Source organism: Cicer arietinum, chromosome 7 (genome assembly GCF_000331145.2).
Source record: "Cicer arietinum cultivar CDC Frontier isolate Library 1 chromosome 7, Cicar.CDCFrontier_v2.0, whole genome shotgun sequence".
Taxonomy (NCBI): domain Eukaryota; kingdom Viridiplantae; phylum Streptophyta; class Magnoliopsida; order Fabales; family Fabaceae; genus Cicer; species Cicer arietinum.
In genome coordinates this window covers 30,958,923-30,979,033 of record NC_021166.2, presented here as the reverse complement: position 1 = coordinate 30,979,033, position 20,111 = coordinate 30,958,923, and the positions used below count along the sequence as shown (strand labels likewise).

The 20,111-nt window shown below is 29.6% G+C and overlaps 1 protein-coding gene across 1 annotated transcript in view; it reads right to left on the bottom strand.

The window, feature by feature from the left end:
- Positions 1 to 5,239, bottom strand: part of LOC101500395 (oligopeptide transporter 7-like) — a 6,284-nt gene extending 1,045 nt beyond the window's left edge. Inside the window, exons 1-4 of the mRNA XM_004511192.4 lie at positions 5,088 to 5,239; positions 4,352 to 4,910; positions 1,744 to 2,313; positions 718 to 1,159 (exon numbers count right to left, since the gene is read on the bottom strand). Of these exons, the coding sequence (XP_004511249.1) occupies positions 718 to 1,159; positions 1,744 to 2,313; positions 4,352 to 4,910; positions 5,088 to 5,121 (1,605 nt within the window). The 5' untranslated portion in view covers positions 5,122 to 5,239. The remainder of the gene's footprint in view (positions 1 to 717; positions 1,160 to 1,743; positions 2,314 to 4,351; positions 4,911 to 5,087) is intronic.
- Between the last annotated feature and the right edge of the window lie 14,872 nt (positions 5,240 to 20,111).

The window sequence follows — 20,111 nt, the reverse complement described above, 5'->3', positions numbered from 1 at the left end:
GTCATAATTATCAATTACAAGACAATTTAAATTGGAGTCTAATCTAAAGCACAAATACGGACACTGACACAGACACAACATTAACATTGACACATCAACATTGGTAAAAATTGAAATAATAAAAAATTAATTGAATGTAATCAAAATGTCGGTGTCGTGTTGGTGTTATAGAGGGAAAAAAAATACATTTGGTCTTCATCTTATTGTTTAGTTTTAGTTTGGTCTTTAAAGTTTAGGAAGTTTCAATCGGGTCTCTTATCTTATTTTTTAGTTTCAGTTTGGTTTCTTATCTTTTAAAAGTTTTAAATGGATTCCTCGTCTTCTACATTTTGTTCCGAAATGATCCCTTATTTTGTGAAAGTTACACCAATGTGGTCATTTTTTTGTTTCAAAATGATACCTTATTTTGTGATAGTTACATCAATTTCTAACACAATTTAAACAGAAACGACCACATTAAAACCAAAAATAAAGTTAAGGAGGAATAAATTGAAATTGAAAAAATAAGATGAAGGAACAAAAATTGTATTTTAACCTTTAAAATAATATTCTCTATGTCTCAAAATATAAGCAAACATGAGTAAAAGAAACTTAATTTATTTGCAATTTTCTTAGAGTCATTTTCGCTTATATTTTGAAACAGAGGGAGTACAACATAAGAAACCACTCCTCTCTGGTTTCTTATATGATGGATGAAGAAAGTGTGAGTGTGCAAACCTGTGCCAAGAACATTGCTCTTGGAGGAATCTTCATGTAATGGCCGAGCTTAAAATCTTGCAAAAAGTAAATGGCCTGTTTCATACTCACATTCCCATACACTTTAAACAACATAACAGCAACAGGATAACCAGGGTAGATGTAACCAATTATGTATTCTGTTATCACATTTAAAGCCGGTGCCTGATTTGTTGTGGCTCTGATTATTCCAACAGGAAGAGTAAACGACACGGCAACAACACAGGCTAACATTACACCCCACCATGGCAGCTGGAGTTGATCGTTATAATACTCACATACAAATGTAGTTGCTGTAATGCTGAACACAAGAATGCAAATAAACCACCATTCAGGAACTTGTTTATAATGTTTTCTCATGATTTTCGTGTGTATATCTATCTTCTTCCCTTGAAAAGCAGACTTACTTAGCTCCAATATATCACTGCACGGATAACACACTCACATTATCAACTAGTGATGACAAATCATGTGTTTTTAAACTCATTAAATAAGACGCCAAATATTATTGATTGGTCGTGTAAAATTATATAGCAACTTATGAAGCACTAACACAGAGACGCCAACATGTCAACACCGATAATACAACAATACAACGAGTCTTATCCAACTAAATAAGGTCGACTACATTGATTAAACGACACCATAGCGTTCTATCATATAACATATCTATTTTGAGTTCATTAATCTCTAGGTATTTCATAATAGTTTCTCTTGTAGTTTTTCTAGGACTTTCCTTACCTCTAGTGATTTGACTACCCTCCGTTTGATCTACTCTCCATACTACATAATCTACGGGTCTTCTCTCCACATGTTCAAACCATCTAAGCCGAATTTTTACCATCTTTTCTACTATAGGTACTACCCCAATTCTCTCTCTAGTGAAAGTAATCAAATGTAACACACGTCGATATCACATCAGTGCCAGTACTGCATAGAAATTGACATGCATACTTTGTCAAAAAGAAATTGACATGCATAGAAATTCAACTATAATTATATGCATACCTGCCATGGAAGAGCAATACATGAACAAGAGTTGCAGAAAGGCAAGCAAAACCAATGCCATATGACATAGCAAACATGGTGCTAAGATAAAGAGGGCCCTCACGTTGATAAGCCTCAAAGTCTAGGTGAAAGTTAGAGTCTATGATAGCTGAGATGTTGTATTCTTGACCATTGGATTTGAATAAACCATCTGAAAATATGGGAAACCTTCTTGCATGGTAAAGATTGAGACAATAAGTAATAGGGACAATGACATACATGAAAATGGCAAAACCAGCAGCAATGTTAGCTGTAGCAAACCAGGGACTAGCCAAAGGGCTACCAAGATAAGAACATATACTTGACCAATCAAATCCAATAGCCCCAACTCCAAGACCATGCAACCCTGAACCTAACTGTTGTGCTATAACTGAATTGGGAAACACCCAACATATCCAAGAGAGTGATGTTAACATTGGGAACAAGTAGCCTGGAAACACATAATATGCAAAACCGCAAACAAATGTTATAAGGAAGAACTGATTTCTAGTTAACTCTCCTTTCTGCCTCTCCTCTTTCTCGTGCAGTGCCCTGAAATCAAATCAAAATTTATTATGTTTTGATGAGATACTTTGGTTAGGTGGAATCACTTCAATAATTCTGCATATATTAAGAACAAGTAGCTATATAACTAACTAGCATTGTTCTGACTAGTACTACTACTACAGGGGAATGCTAGATAGAAAGTTAACCCAGCTCCATAATGCATTGGATTGTGTAAGTGGAACAACATTTATGGAGTCTCATAAAATTTATTCAATTGTTTTACTTTTTTAAACATTTCTTTCAATTAAAAACACCTTTTCTAATTTCAAAAAACACAGTTTTTTATATGCTTTTGGTAAATTCAAGTAATAATCACGTTAGAACAAAAATCAAGTGCAAAAGTTTGCCTTCTTTAAAAAGAAAAAGTATCCATACTACCCTTTGTAAGCAGTCAAAAGAAAGTATGAAACACATTAAAAAAAGCCTTAGGAATAAAAAAGTACTAGTAACTTTGCCTTTTAGGTCATGCTAACATGTGCCTAGAGCATTCACAATGGAGTTCTCCAAATTGGGTGTTAAAATGGGTCTCCTGTGTGCTTAATTAGCACCATTTTCTCCAACCTAGTACTTTCAAAAAATTTACTAAATAAGTCCCATCAATAACTCAATATAATTACATTTCCGCAACACCAATTTATTTTATTATAATTTATTGTGTGAGACTCACAAAAAGTGATGAGAGAAAGGGTGACTATAGAAGCATTCATCTCCATGAGCACCCAATTTTCTAACGCCACAACGGGAGTGCTTATCTAGCATAGTGCTTATGGGAAGTACCTCCCATTGTGGAAGCACCTCAAATGTTAATGATACCAAAAGTAGAATTTTTTTATTGAAAAAACCAATTTTTGAACTTTCAAATTGTCGAAAACATAAGTTTCAAGACAAATAATAGAATTTATTAATTGAAAAAAAGCAATGTTTGAACTTTCAAATTGTTGAAAACACTAGTTTCAAGACAAATTTTCTAAATTTGAATCACGAACAAAAATTGCATTAGCAATGTCATTTACTATACAACATTGTTGATTAAATCACGAAAATTAATAAAGTTGATAGTAGCATTAAACATGATATATTAGTTATTTTTTCAATTTTATCATTTAAAAGAAGCAATTAGTTTTTGTCTTCCTCATAATATTGATTGCTTACTTATTGACTAGTATGAAAAAAGGTGTAAAAATTAATTAGTGATTTTTTTAAAAAGAAATAACTAATTTAGTTAAAAATATGAAGAGAGTACTCTAAGATAAAAAGAATTCTAACAAATTTTACTTTTAAGAAAAACTTAATTTCATATAAAATTTCTTGACAAAAGGGATATGCACGACCAATGTAAAATAGTTTTACATTAACATTCATGTATTCTATCACATCATGGTACATTATGCCACTTTTATAGTATGACAAGACAAAATAGATAACTTCCATTAGATTAAATATCAATATAAAATCATTTTACATTGACGTTATATATCAATTAAACTCAAAATTCTAATGAACAAATGTATCTAAATGTATTACGAATCACTTGGAACCTTAATTTCTCTTTCATATGAAAAGAAGTATGAGAGGAAGAAAGGTATTAGAATTCCAAAAACACTTCTAACCTTAATTATTCTTTGCAATCCACAACGAGGGAATCATTTAAAAATTTCACACAGATTAAAAAAAATTATATAAATGTAAGAGAAAGAATAATACATTTATTAAATCATTCTTATTAATTAACATTCACAATTACCATTAATTAATCCAAAATGGTATACGTAATATTAATTAGAAAACTTACAATGGAAAGAAAAAATTAATATTACATTAAAAAAATTGAAAGATGAATTTATTTTTGAGATAATATTTTTTTCAAATGGCCTCTCTTTATAGGCATGAATAGTGTCAAAATCTGACAGTAAAGTCAATTTCAAATTTTATTAATTACTTAAAATTAATAACCCGATAAGCAATGAGAGACCAACCAACCAGGATTGAAGAGTGAAATACATCAATGGAAGAGAAGGTATACCTGAAAAGCGATACTTGGACGAGATTCTGTGGCCACCACATGGCAGCGGGCTCCACTAAATAACGACGGAAAACCCCGGCCCAACCAAAGCCTAAAACTTGCGTCGTTAAAACAACCAATAACGCCACCAAAACCGTTATCTCCTTCCTATAAAATACTTTAACGGCGGTAACAAAATGAATCGCGTAAACACTAGCAGCACCCGAACTAGCAAAGATTGTAATAAGCACGTGCTCTTTCACATTAAACTTCCCTGGATTCAGCGTAAACTCCCATTTCGTTCCCTTCAAGAAAACTCTCTTCGTCACCGTCGATGCCATTAGGTGACCCAACGGAACCACCGCAATCTGTGCCGAGATTGCCGTTACTGAAAGAGGCTCTCGTCGGAATCCAAAGAATTGGTTCAAGAACGATAGAAGAACACAGGCTAGAGTTCCTAGTGTCCATGTACGGAAAGTGAAGACTGGCAGTGATGGATCGTCGTTTACCGGAACTGTCAGTGCTACTTGCTCGATCGGAGAATTCTCGTCGCCGGAACTTGATGCGTCGTCGTTTTGAACTGAATGTCAACGATTTAGTTTTTTCAATATCATACAGATAATAATAATAATAATAATAATAATAATAATAATAATAATAATAATAATAATAATAATAATAATAATAATAATTAATAAAACTGAAATATCAAACGCTATCGCATAATAATAAAGTTTAAAGTGTAAGGTGCATATACTTAGAGCTGCCTTGATTTCGTGATTACTATCCATAGTGCCCTGAGTGGTGTAACGAATTTTGGAATACGAAGTTTTTTTTTTCTTTCTTATGCTTGGGAGGGAGGGGGGTAGGGATTTAATTTTATTATGCTTGTGATTTTCATTTTTTGTTGTTGTAATTATTGGTCATGAATCTAGTAGGGAATTCGGACTATATTCATTTTAGATTTGTTTTGTTTGAAATTTAACATGCGCGCTAAATTTTTTTATTAGAATTTTTGTTGTTGAGGAATTTATTAGAAATTTTAATGTTTATTTCATTAGAAATTGAATACTTAATACTTCATGCATCTCTAAACTTAAACAAAAGTAAATTAAAGAAAATTGATGTATTTGATTTAAATTTTGGGTCAAATACATTCGTTTTACTTAATATAATGTACTTGATGTATATTAAAGTTAAGACACAAAAGTTGATACATATAATAAGAGTAAAAGGAGAAGAATGAATCGATGATGTCTATACTAATTTGCAACAACTTATGCATATTGAAGTTAAGACACAAAAGTTGATACATATAATAAGAGTAAAAGGAGAAGGATGAACACATGATGTCTATACTAATTTGCAACAACCTATTGTTTCATCTAGTCATCCCCTAATAGAGAGATTTTGTTTATCTTAATTAACTAATCAAAACAGCTTTTCTTTAATATGTCTCTTCAAGCTACACAAAAATTATTTACCCTATCTCTCCAACTTTACAAGTATTTTTTAGTTGTCTCTCCATGTTGTTCCACTAGACATCTTTTAGTCTTCTCAATACATCTGACAATTGTCTTGTTGAGAAATCGAGTGTTTACCCTTTTCTTCAAATTTTCTTTTAAGATAAAGAGTCTTGTCATAATTGAGTCGAATTGTATGAGTTAGTGTATGAATTAACACAAAATCATTCTTAGGATTCTAACTTTCATTTGAAATGATATTACAATTTAAAATCATATATGAATACAAGTATAAGTACTCAAAGAGAATTGATTATATTAAACTGGATTTGGTTGATTAATAAAAATTTCTAAGAACTCTCAATAGAGAGGATATTCCAATTTAATATAACTTGTTCAAGACTTTTTTTAAAGATGTAGTATTTTAGGCATTGAAAGTGTCTTTTTCTTTTCTTATTTTGTTCTCTTTTAAAGAAAACTACTTTATATGATTTAAATGGTCACATTTCATTAATCATTGACATTTTCAATTATTTACAGTTATCATTTTTAATTGTAGATAGTATTTGTACAACTTTATTCTTCCCTCTCATTTGTGAATATTCATTAGAATCAATCGGTTCTTCGGACTTCGTCAACTTCATTAGTTTCAAACAAAGTTATTTATATAGTATTGAAAATATGGCCATTGAGAAGAGAGTTGTTGAGACATCATAAATACATGTTTCAATCGTACAAAGAGTGGCTTAAAAAATATTGTCGTCATTGATGATGTCACATAATTATAGTGTACTTTTTAGAGAGACTCAAGAGGATTGACAACATTTGCCGCTTTGCTTATACTAGAAGATTTGACACTTTGCTTCAATTGTTCAATTGTTCTGCTTTAATCTTGAAGTTGAACAAGAAGCAATGATCTACTAGAGGAAATGACATTTCATAGGGAATTAATTATTACAATAGATGAATATCACACCGGTTGATCCAAATACTATTCACCACATTCATTAACATGTATTGAATGGTGTCTCTATTACTTTGTTCTTTGCATAAGTTTTACTATTTTACCAAACTTTGAGTAATCAGAATATTGATTCAAAACTACTTGTTTGACCAAATGATGACTCACCATTCAATGTTGACACCAATGTAATCTTATAGCTTGAATCAGAATAATATTGTTTTGTTCAGTTGTATTCATTCTACATTATATCTTACTCTAGTATTAGTAAATATCTATTATATATATTTAAAACAAACTCCACACCACCTCATTTGCAATTTCTTTTACATGTGCAAACATATTTCACCTTAGTAAAAAAGTTGATGTGTATGTCTTAGAGAGTTCTTGTGTTTTTATATTTCATCTCATTTTTTTCTATTTAGTTTCTAAATAATTTCCCCCTCTTTTAATCCCTCTAATACCTAATTTTTTTAATGACAATTTCTTCTTCCCTGTTGTGTACGCTCTAATCATTCGACATCCTCGCAAAATCATCTTCTACAAAACCATTTGTTCCTCTGCGGTAATTCTTTGAAATCGTAGACTCTACTCCAAAGATACCCTGAAAAAAGGTATAGGTTGGTTCTTTGCAACAACAAAATTTCTTCTCTTTGTCCATTTCTGATTTTGTATAGTTTGTAGACTCAATTATGTTATATGCAATCTTTGAAATCAATCTGGCTCATAGTGACTTAACCTTATGTATAGTTTGTTACATGAAATTATATCACTACGACTATCTAGAAAATCCAAGTTGGGATAGGACCAGCCGGAAAACTTCGCTACCGATCATACCCAGAGCAAAATGGCACATGGAAATTTCCAGGAACTAGTGCTTTCCAATGCTAGGACAAGGTATATTTATACATTAATATTTTTTCTCTCACCATTCTAAACTCTTTTCCTTATTTAGTTGTTTTTAAGTGTCACTTTGCTTTGTGTGTCTCATATTCTTAGTTTTACTTCAACGTAGTATATGTTGAGTAGCTTACAAATTGCAGTTGAAAAAGTTTGGCTCAAATAATTTTAATCATGTTTAAAAGATATGTGTCATTGAATTGGATCAAGTAAATTAGATCATTTTAAATTTCAAAAGACAAATTTATATGTATTGTGGAAATTTTTCAAATGTTAAAGTTAATGACTTCGTTCTTTGTGGTGATTGTGAATATTGGTAAGTATATATAATACATAAATATTTAGAAATGATGGACAAAGTCACGTCTCTTTGAATTTTAGTCAGTTTTATTTTACTCAAACTAATTAAATTTAATTTGTCGATTTATAGTGTTAATTGACATTAAATGAAAGTAATTTATTTGTAATTATTTGTATTTGATGTATACTTGTAATTGTTTGACAATTTATATTTTGTAACTGAATTATTATAAATTTTAGATTTCGATTTTGAAATCAAAATATTAATGATTATGATTACTCAATTAAAATTAATAATAGTTTGAATGTTTGTAAATTAAAATTCTAATATATCCGATTTAAAGTAAAAAAATTCACAATTACCACAAAAATCGATGATTAAAATGATCGAGTAAGAAAATAAAAAATATTTGTATTTGAATTTCTACTTTGAATATTGGTAAATATATATAGGTATATAAATATTTATAAATGATTGACAAAATCATGTCTCTTTGAATCTTGATTAGTATTTTATTGAAATTAATTAAAATTAAATTTGTTATTTTATAGTGTTAATTCACATGAAATTAAAGTAATTCATTTGTAATTATTTGTATTTGATGTATACTTATAATTGTTTGACAATTAATATTTTGTAACAGAATTGTTATAAATTTTGAATTTTAGTTTTGAAACCAAATTTAATGATGATGATTACTCTATTAATATTAATAATAGTTTGAATTTTTGTAAATTAAAATTTTAATAAATCTGATTTAAAATAAAAAAAATTCACAATTACCACAAAGATTGACGATTAAAATGATCGAGTGAGAGAACAAAAAATATTTGTATTTGATTTTCTACTTTGAATATTGGTAAATATATAGTATATAAATATTTATAAATGATGGATAAAGTAAAAAAAATTTGATTAAAATTAAATTTGTTATTTTATAGTGTTAATTCACATGAAATTAAAGTAATTCATTTGTAATTATTTGTATTTGATGTATACTTATAATTGTTTGACAATTAATATTTTGTAACAGAATTGTTATAAATTTTGAATTTTAGTTTTGAAACCAAATTTAATGATGATGATTACTCTATTAATATTAATAATAGTTTGAATTTTTGTAAATTAAAATTTTAATAAATCTGATTTAAAATAAAAAAAATTCACAATTACCACAAAGATTGACGATTAAAATGATCGAGTGAGAGAACAAAAAATATTTGTATTTGATTTTCTACTTTGAATATTGGTAAATATATAGTATATAAATATTTATAAATGATGGATAAAGTAAAAAAAATTTGGTTAGTTTTATTTTATTGAAATTAATTAAATTTGATTTGTTGTTTTATAGTGTTAATTGACATTCAATTAAATTAATTTATTTGCAATTAGTTATATTTGATGTATAATTGTTTGACAATTAATATTTTGTAACTGAACTGTTATAAATTTTGAATTTCGGTTTTGAAACAAAAATGTTAATGATTATGATAACTCTATTAATATTAATAATAGTTTGAATGGTTATAAATTAAAATTCTAATATATTCGATTTAAAATTAAAAAAAAAAATCACAATTACAACACATATCAATTATTAAAATGATCGAGTGAGAGAACAAAAAATATTTATATTTGATTTTAATTTTTGAATATTGGTATATATATATAGCATATAAATATTTAGAAATGATGGACTATATATATATATATATATATATATATATATATATATATATAAATATTTAGAAATGATGGACAAAGTCATGTGTTTTGAGTTTTAGTCAGTTTTATTTTACTGAAATTATTTAAATTAAATTTATTGTTTTATAGTATCTATTGAGATGAAATTAAAGTAATTCATTTGCAATTATTTGTATCAAATGTATACTTATAATTGTTTGAAGATTAATATTTTTTAATTGTTATAAAGTTTAGATTTCGGTTTTGAAACCAAAATGTTAACCATTATGATTACTCTATTAATGTTAATAACAGTTTGAATGTTTATAAATTAAAATTCTAATATATCCGATTTAAAATAAAAAAAAAATCACAAGGTGAATGTATTTCCAACTATTTCACTTTAATCATTTTTAGTTTCAACAATAAAGTAATATATTTTGTAACTCAATTGTATATCAATTGAGTCTGGCTCTTAATTTCAATTATCAAATACAATTTTTCAACATTTGACATATCCATCAATCTCAATATTAATACGTTAGTTTATTTATTCAAGTCATTCGTCTACATCAGTACTTCTCTTCTTAATTATATTGGTACAGTTGTATATATATTATTGATATAAATATTAAATTGGGACATAAAACTTCATATTAATTTTTTTCAAATCCACTTAAATTAAATATAAAAAAATATACCCGCGTAAGTCGCCGGTTAGCATCTAGTAATTAATTGTTTGTTAGTCAATAATATTATATGTTCTTCTTCATATGAATACCATATAGACAAGTACTACCAAGTCACAATTACTTATGTTATTATTGTAAATAGTCAACAACATATAATTTGATTTGCCTTGTTTGTATTTGTTTGATTTGCACACTTAAAACAACTAGTTAGTAGACAATTGATATCTATCTTTGTTATCATCAAAATATCAATAGTAGATCATGTATATAAATCAATCTAATGCTTACAATCTTCCCCTTTTTTATGATGACAAACAAAATTTATTTATGAACATATTTCCCTTACATTAAAATAAAAAAGGTTTAAATATATCTTTGGTCCTTGCAATTATAATATTTTTTGATTTTGGTCATCGTAAGTTTGTTTGTTTGGTTCACATCCTGTAAATATAATTTCATTTTAAAATTATTCTTCAGTCCAATTTCTGTTGCAAAAACTCTAACATCATTTTGAAACGTTCTTCCCAAAATGGGGATTAGGTTTTGCAGTACAATAAGTTGTATGAAGAGCCAATTCTTGTTCCTTTGTTTACGATTCTGCAATTTCATCACTGGGCTTCCTTTTCCCTTTCGCTCCACCTTCAACTTCTTCCTTCCTCAACCTTTCCACTATTTCATCGCCACCACGTTTCTGTTTCCCCTTTTCCACCATCTTCAACCACAATTCAATCTTCAACAACCCACTATTCACCTCTGTTTTACCATCACCCTTTTTCACTCTCATCAAATCACGTGAACATAATTCTCTTATTTTAACATCAATTTTCTTCTCAGTATTAGGGGAGATTTTTGGTATGAGAATCTAGAAGATCATCTTTGCGATAGAACCTTGTCGTTTAACCTGGGGATTTCCTATCACTAATGATAGGGGTTTGTTGATTGAATTGAAGATGTCTTTGTGAATTTAGATTTGGGGTGATGGGGTTGTTGTTGTTGTGTTGAAGGAAGATGAGTCATGATGATCTGTGTGAGGTGGTTGGTGGGTTCATGATGGTGTAGTTTTTTTACGCATTCTCACAAACACTTGATGGGACCAAAAACATATTAACGGTGTTTAGGTTTTTGTAACCAACAAAAGGACTATTTTAAAATGAAACTATATATGCATGGATTTAAGCCAAACAAAAAAACTTATGAGGACTAAAATCAAAAAAGGTTATAATTGCAACAACCAAAAACATATTTAAACCAATTAAAAATTCGGAGCATATAATTAAATAAATGTTATTGTATTCCTTTAATTAGAGGGTAAGTCAAACTTTGATGAACAAATGATGTTGAGAAGTTGACTTCTTAGAATTTTTGGATTCATATGTTTGACAAGAGAAAAATTACTTTTATCATAGCATTGACTTTTCTAGGGCTTTGACTTGATGCGTTGACCACATGTGTAGAGACAAAATCTCAAATTAATATTTTGTTGATAATTAAACAAAAGGTTAATTAAGACTTATAATTATAATTCTAAGTGTTTTGGTATTTAACATGTGTATTTGAGTGTGTTAAAACTAGATAGGTATCAAACATTACCAAGCAGATCTTATTAAAATCAAGAAATCAAAATCAGAAAAACGAAGAACGTTCTTGACAGAATTCTGAAAAACGAAGAACGTTCTCCACATTTGCCATAAACAAGAATGATCAGATTTTTATGTGAAAGATTATATCCAGAATATGTAATTCATTCCATATCTTAATCAGAAATATACAAGGAATAATCTAAGCAAGAATTACTTCAGAATTCGAAGGTTCAACACTGAGCTTCTCAAAATACATAAAGCAAGATCATTCTCCAAGTTAAGCAATTGCAATTACAAATTGACAGGCTGGAAAGGACATTGTTGTTGTACCTTCAAACTGACCTGCACACGTCATTCAAGGCTTGTAATCATTTCAGACAACTGTCCAGACAACATTATAAGTCAGCTCATCTCAAGACATATTCGAAGAACGTTCTTGGATCACAAGAATATTCCTGGTTTTAGCAAGAGCATTCTTGCTTTATGGCTCATCTTATCCATTCACTTACTCGTGACAGTTGGCCTATTTTCAATGGCTAAATGAGTTGTCATACGTTCTTTTAAAGTCTATAAATAAAGCTTCACGATGAAGAACAAATTAGAACTCAAAGTGCCAAGCAAAACATCACTCATTCAATCATACTCGAGCTTCTCAAATTATTCTAGGTTATAGTTCCATTCTTAGTGTGATATTAGAATCAATGCTTACTAAGTTATAAAAATAGAATCTATTTCTCAAACAAGAGTTGAACATACCTAAATTCTAACAATCTCAAATATCATTACTTTGTAACTCAAGTTTATATTGTTGACATAGTTTGAGTATTGTGTAAAAATCCTTTTATGATTTAAAAGGTAGCTTGTAAAATCCTTTCTGAAAATAGCGTAAGGTAACCTGTGGAAATCCTTTATAGGTAGAAAGGTAGAACTTTGTAATAGATCAAGACTGATATGTGAAAACTGTGTGAAAACCAAGAACGTTCTTGCTTTGAGCACTTAGTGGAAAATCTCACATTTGTGAGGACTAGACGTAACCCGTGTTGGGTGAACCAGGATATATGCTTTTGTGATCTCTCTTTCCTTATCTCTATTTATTATTTGTCTTAAAATCAGTTTTTATATTGATAAATTGATATTGTTGTTTTTCCACTAACCAAGAATGTTATTCGTTTGTAACCAAGATCAATCTTGAGTTAAACATTTCAGTTTTTAAACAAGAATTTTTAAAAGGGGCAATTATAATTTAAACCCCCTTCCTTATAATTGACATTGTTACTTCAATTGGCATCATAGCCAATCTCTAAGGATTAAACACCCAAAAAGTGTTAAAGCAAAAGGTTCAAGAAGATAATGTCAAAAGCTAAATACATTGCTGAAGGAGAGTCATCAAACAGACCACCATACTTTGATGGCTCATATTATTATTTCTGGAAAAGAAAAATTGTTCCTAATGTCACAAGACATTGGTATGTGGAGAGTCATCACAAATGTAGATTTCATACCAAGAGTATATCAAATCGATTCAACATTTGCTGAAAAGAAAGAAGCAAATTGGACAGTAGATGAAAAATCTAAGGTACTTCTAAACTCAAAAGCTCAATTATTTTTTTCATGTGCTTTAAGAAGGGAATAAAGTGAAAGAGTAAATGAATGTGATACTGCAAAGAAAGTATGGGACACATGGCAAACTCACCATGAAGGAACAAGCCATGTTAAGGAAACAAGAATTGACATTGGTATTTGAAAGTTCGGATTATTTGAAATGAATGAAGGATAAACAATCGATGAAATGTACTCAAGATTCACAACCATGGTGAATAAAATGTATTCTCTTAGCAAAGCATGTTCAGAACAAGACAAGGTAAGTAAAATCATGAGATATCTTCCAATCATGTGGAGACCAATGGTAAAAGCTATAAGCCAAGCCAAGAATCTCGAGGTACTAGGTTTGGAAGAACTTATTGGAACTCTAAGGGCCCATGAAGTGTTGTTACAGGGAGATAAACCTGTAAAGAAAGGCAAAATAATAGCTCATCTCAAAATTCACCAAGCATTCAACTATCAAATGAGAAAAGTGATTTAGAAGATAACCAAGAAGATGTTGATGAAGATATTTCTCTCCTCACAAGAAATATACAAAGAATGATGAGGAGAAGAGATCAAATCAAAAAGGGATCTCCAGATAAAAAAGACTTCGAAATTGAAGTAGTTAAAAGCAAAATCACTTGTTTCATATTCAATAAACAAAGACATTATAAAACTGAATGTCCATTGAACAAAAGAGTACAAAAGAAATTCCTTTTCAAGAAGAAATCAATGATGGTAACCTGTGATGATTCTCATGAATCAGAAACAAATGAACCCGAAGAAGCCAACCTATGTCTAATGGAAAATACTGAAGATATAGAGGTAAAAAATTCTAAACATTGTCTTTTACGTGAATATATGAAAAAAGAATTTGATAACTTGCTAAATGATTCAAACTTTATTATTCAAAAGGGTAGTTCTTTTAAAGAAAAATTTCACAAGGAAAAATAAGAGAAAGAGAAAACTCAAGCAATGAATGATAAACTTAAAGAGATCATTCAAAATCTAAAAGAATCTGAACTCAAGGAATTTAAAACTGAAAGTCAAGAAAGTCAAGAACGATTTTCACCTCAAAAAGAGAACGTTCTTCTTAAAGCTGAAGTTGAACTTCTTAAAAGTGATTGGATAAAATTCATTAAAGCTACTGAAACCTTTCAAAGAATCATGGATCTCAAGTAGGAATATTTGATAAAGCTGGTCTTGGTTTTGATAAAACTCCAAAAACCAAAATGTATGAAAACTTTTTTGTTCCTGAAAGGAAAGAAGGAAAATGCAAAATCAAATGTTCATATTGCAACAAAATTGGACATCTATAATTTTCATGTTATTCTAAAAAAAGAGATGAAAAAATCAAGAACAAAAAGATCTTTAGAAAAGAAGAACATTGTGGAAGAAAAGCAAAATTTTCTCAAAATCTGAAAAAAGGAGAACGTTCTCCAGCAAATATAACAAAAGGAGAACATTCTGGAATTTCACCAAAACCAGTTACAACTTAGCTGTCTAAACCTTTTTTAAAATAGACCACTAGATATTCTTCCCGGTTCAAGTTTGGCCCCTTTGAGACAACATATAACATTAAAAAGGAATGAGATTTTAAAACTAACTCTCAAGGACCCAAGACCAAGTGGGTACCTAAAGTTAATGGAACAAATAATGCAGGATGGTTTTGAAGTTATCAAGAAAAATCCATGGTTCTTGGACAGTGGTTGTTCAAGACATATGAAATGTGACAATAATTGTTTCATGTCTTTTATTAAAAATGATGAAGGGTTCGTAACATTTGGAAACAATGATCAAGCAAAAACCAAAGACAAAGGTACCATAGGTAAAGTAAATTATGTCAAAATCAACGATGTTCAATATGTTGAAGGTTTAAAACATAACCTTATAAGCATTAGTCAACTCTGTGATAATGACTTTGAAGTTATTTTTAAACCAAACATATGTGAAGTAAGAATGGCAAATTCTGGTGAAATTATATTTTCTACATCTAGGAAGAATAACCTTTATGTTTTATACATTGAAGAAACACTAGTCGAATCTTGCCTTATATCCATAAATAAAGACAAATGGATATGGCATAAAAGAACTAGACATGTGAGTATGAAAACAATTTCAAATTTATCAAAATTAGATCTTGTTAGAGGACTTCTTAAAATAAACTTTGAAAAAAATAAAATATGTGAAGTTTGTGCAAAGGGAAAACAAGTTAATAGTAGTTTTCATTCAAAAGAATTTATATCAACTAAAAAACCTATTGAACTACTTAACATTGATCTTTTTGGTCCCATCAAAACCACTAGTCTAGGAGGTATGAAATATGATTTTGTCATTGCTGATGAGTTTTGGTCCCATCAAAACCACATGGGTACTATTTTTAAAACAAAAAGATGATGCATTTGATGCCTTCAAAAACTTCTGTAAAAAAGTTCAAAATGAAAAGGAATCCAATATGATCAGTGTAAGAAGTGATCATGGAAGTGAATTCATAAATGCATCATTCAAAACATTTTTTTGATGAACTTGGCATCTTTCATAATCTATTTTGTGCAAGAATTCCTCAACAAAATGGAGTTGTTAAAAGAAAAAATTGAAATTTGCAAGAGATGGCAAGAACGATCTTGGAAGAATCAAATGCTGAAAAGTATTTATAGGGAAAGTTGCTCATTGCGACGCTACGGTGCTAGTGAGCTAGTTTTTGAAGCGACGTCGCGAATTTAAATTTTAACGGAATTAATCGCGGTACCGTAATCGCTTATTAAAACTACCGTTAAGGTAAAGGCTCCTTCCAAACTTTTAGTTTGCATTTAGGACATTATTTGTGATTTTATGAAAAAGAAATTTGATGTATTTGATGTGTGAATTTGTAGAAAATGAATTTAATTTGTTTATATGTGAATTAGTTGAATTTGAATTTAGTTTGTTTTGAGGTGTGTTTTGTAGTGATTAATGTTGGGTGTGAATTGTATGTTCATAATTAATATTATGGATTTTTGAGATGTGATTTATGTGTGGTGGTTAAATTTGATGTGTTTGACTTACGTAATGAGTTATTTTCAAATAAATGAGTTTGAAGTGAAGTTGAGATTTTACAAACAATTTAGAGTTGTTAAAGTTGTGAAAAAGTTCAAATTTTAACTAAGTTAAAGACTTTGAGCAAAAAGATAGATTGAAATTAAAAAGGGTTAGAATTTAAAATGTTACTCTTTAAATTACTCTTGAACTGAGTTTTAAAAAGGAAAAAAAGTTTAGAGTATTTTATTAACTTAAAATTTTTTGTGCTTTAATAGTCGAGTGTGTGTATGTGATATTTGGACAATATTTGTTTTATTTAGTTTTAACTAAATAATATAGAGTATTTGGTTTTAAAAGTTTGGTGTGTGAGAAATATTTAATTTTTGGAATTTTATTGTGTTTGGATTAATTTTATTGTGAACAAATTGTTATAAATATTTATGTTTATGTAGTTAGCTCCTTGAGTCTCGAAAAGGAATCGAGACCATTGGCACCGAGTTAGTGGTGGGGAGAACTCTGATATATTAATGTTGTTGTGGTGATTTATGGTTGAAAATTTTGGAGTTTGAAAATTGTGGTGATTCATGTTTGGTGAAAATAATGTGTTCATAATTAATATTATGAATTTTTTAGAAGAAATTTGTTTGTGGATTGGTGGAAAATGAATTTAATTCAATTTATGTGTGGATTGAATTTGGAGATGTGATTTATGTGTGTTTGTGGGAATTGAAATTGATGTGAATAAATATGTTTGAATATGCTCTATGTTATATCTGAAAAATCATTAGTGTTAAATGAATATTAAAAATGAGGAATCTTTTAATAGCTGCATTTACTTAATGATTGTGGTGAAAAAAGTCAGAGTATGCTCATGCATTTCATAGTACATGGTGACCGCGACGGGGCCATGGTGATAGTGGTGACCGTGATGGGCCACGTGATGATGCCATGTGAATTGTTAGTTCATCTTATCCTTGCGGGGATTGTCGCGTCATGCTGATCTGTGAGAGATTGCACTCTAGAATGTGCTGATCTGTGAGCGATTGCACTCTAGAAAATCGTGTTGGTCTGTGAGCGATTGCACGCTAGTAAATCGTGCTGATCTGTGAGAGATTGCACCTTGGTAATTAGTACTGGTCTGTGAGAGGCTGTACAATTATGATTTACGCCATTCGAGGAGGGTTTTGGTTTGAAATTCTGGAATCATGCATTTTGGCATATACACATTGCATTAGAGTGTTTGACATGTGAGTCATGTTTGTTATACTATGATGATTGTATATACATATTCGGTTGTTGTTGTGATTTGCCGTAATTGCTTTGTTGTTGTGATTTGCCGTAATTCTCATATGATTTTGATTTTAAAAATATAAGTCTTATATTCAAGCACACTATACTCCAGAGGCAAAGATCTTCTCTTCGACTAGATAGATGAACAACTTCATACTATGCAATAAGAGGATTTCCAAAGTAGGTCTTTTGAGGTTATGATATATTCATGAGTTTGACCACGTGGGTTTGATCCAATGATGAATATTTAAATATCAAATATTCATAATTTGTTATACAAAATTATCTAGTGGATGAATGAAATGATAGATTTTCCATGAGAAAGTTTTGTTCCTATACTTGTAGTTCAAATTTATTCAAGAATAGTATTGTTCATAATCATTTCAAATATATCTTCTATGAATCACATCAAATAAAGATATTTAATCCATTATAAGAATAAACTTCCAGTTTACTCCTAATTCATACCCTTGTTGCTCCTTTCCAAATGATGGATGATAGATGAACAACTTCATACTATGCAATAAGAGGATTTCCAAAGTAGGTCTTTTGAGGTTATGATATATTCATGAGTTTGACCACGTGGGTTTGATCAAATGATGAATATTTAAATATCAAATATTCATAATTTGTTATACAAAATTATCTAGTGGATGAATGAAATGATAGATTTTCCATGAGAAAGTTTTGTTCCTATACTTGTAGTTCAAATTTATTCAAGAATAGTATTGTTCATAATCATTTCAAATATATCTTCTATGAATCACATCAAACAAAGATATTTAATCCATTATAAGAATAAACTTCCAGTTTTCTCCTAATTCATACCCTTGTTGCTCCTTTCCAAATGATGGATGATAAGATGATTGGTTTTGATTGATTTAGCCGTTTGAAGCGGAGTTGGCTTTAAATTTAATTTCAATCAAGGACAAATGCTTAAAATGCGTGTATTCTCCAATTTTTGTTTTGATGAAGGACTTCAACTTGTTACAATTCAACCTTCAGATTTTGTTTTGTTTTGTGAGAGGTTGCATTATTAACCATTTCTTCTAAAGGATAGCCGACACATTTGAGCATACATCATAGATCATTGAAGTTTTAATAAATTTCACCATATTTGGTTAGTTTTATATTGTTGAAATGCATTATAATATTTCCATTATCTTGCACTTGTAGTTCTGTTTTATTAACTAATACTTATTCTTATCATTAGATAAATTTCAGCATTAATATTAATTTTTTATTTAATTATAATCAATAAATAAATATATAACGCTGTTAGTGTCTTATATGACATGAATATATATCGGTGTCCAGGTCTGTATCGTGTTAAATATCCGTGCGGAGTTTTGGGTTTCATAGTGTTATATGACATGAATAAATGATTATAAGTGAGAGATGTCCTTCAACTATAAGTTGTTGTTATAGTTAGGTCCAACAAAAATTCACAGTACATTACTACTTTTGTTTCAGCATGTTATATTTGTCTGACTCAGCTATTTAATGTTATTTTTTTTCTGTAGAGGATTTAAAACGATGAGTGGTGCACAAGTGCAAAGTGCTTCCTCTGTCTTGGCCATACCAGGATCACAACAAAGTAAAGGTTCGGTAACTGAGACGAGTGCTGCAGAGTCAAAGCCAAAGAAGAGAATCTGCTGTGCTTGCCGACACAAAGAAGCTGCGAGATGAATGCATAGTAGAACACGGTGAACCAGCTTGTGCGAAGTGGATTGAGGCTCACCGACTGTGCCTCCGTGCCGAGGGATTCAATGTTTAAAATTTTGTGATGAGGAAAAATAGAAGTCATAAGTTCAAGAACTCAATTGATTTTATGAAATTAATAAATATTTAGGATTACAAATTATTTGTTTTACGATTACACCAGTATTATAGTTGAAGCTCTGAATAAAAACAGGGAAGTTGATTGCTAAATACAATTCAGAATTAATGATTTCTATCATTTTGAATTTTGAGGTTATACTATACTAGTCGTGTTTAGACTGACAGTTGGAATGAAATTTCAAGTTATTGTTATTATTACTTGTCATCTCTCATTTTGTTTTTGCTTTAGTGTAGCAGTTAATGTTTTTGCACTCAAATCAATTGGTTGGCAGATAGGTCCTGTTAATCAACAATTGCCCTTACCCATTTTTCATTTCCCATTCCCACTGGGTCCTTTTTGTTGAGGAGCAGGAATTGTTGTTTAAAAATCAAAAGACGCAAAATTTTTCAATTTTTTAGCATTTTTCTTCCTTCTTTGCTTGATACTTGTGTGGTATATCATTTGTGGCACTTGTTAGGTGCAA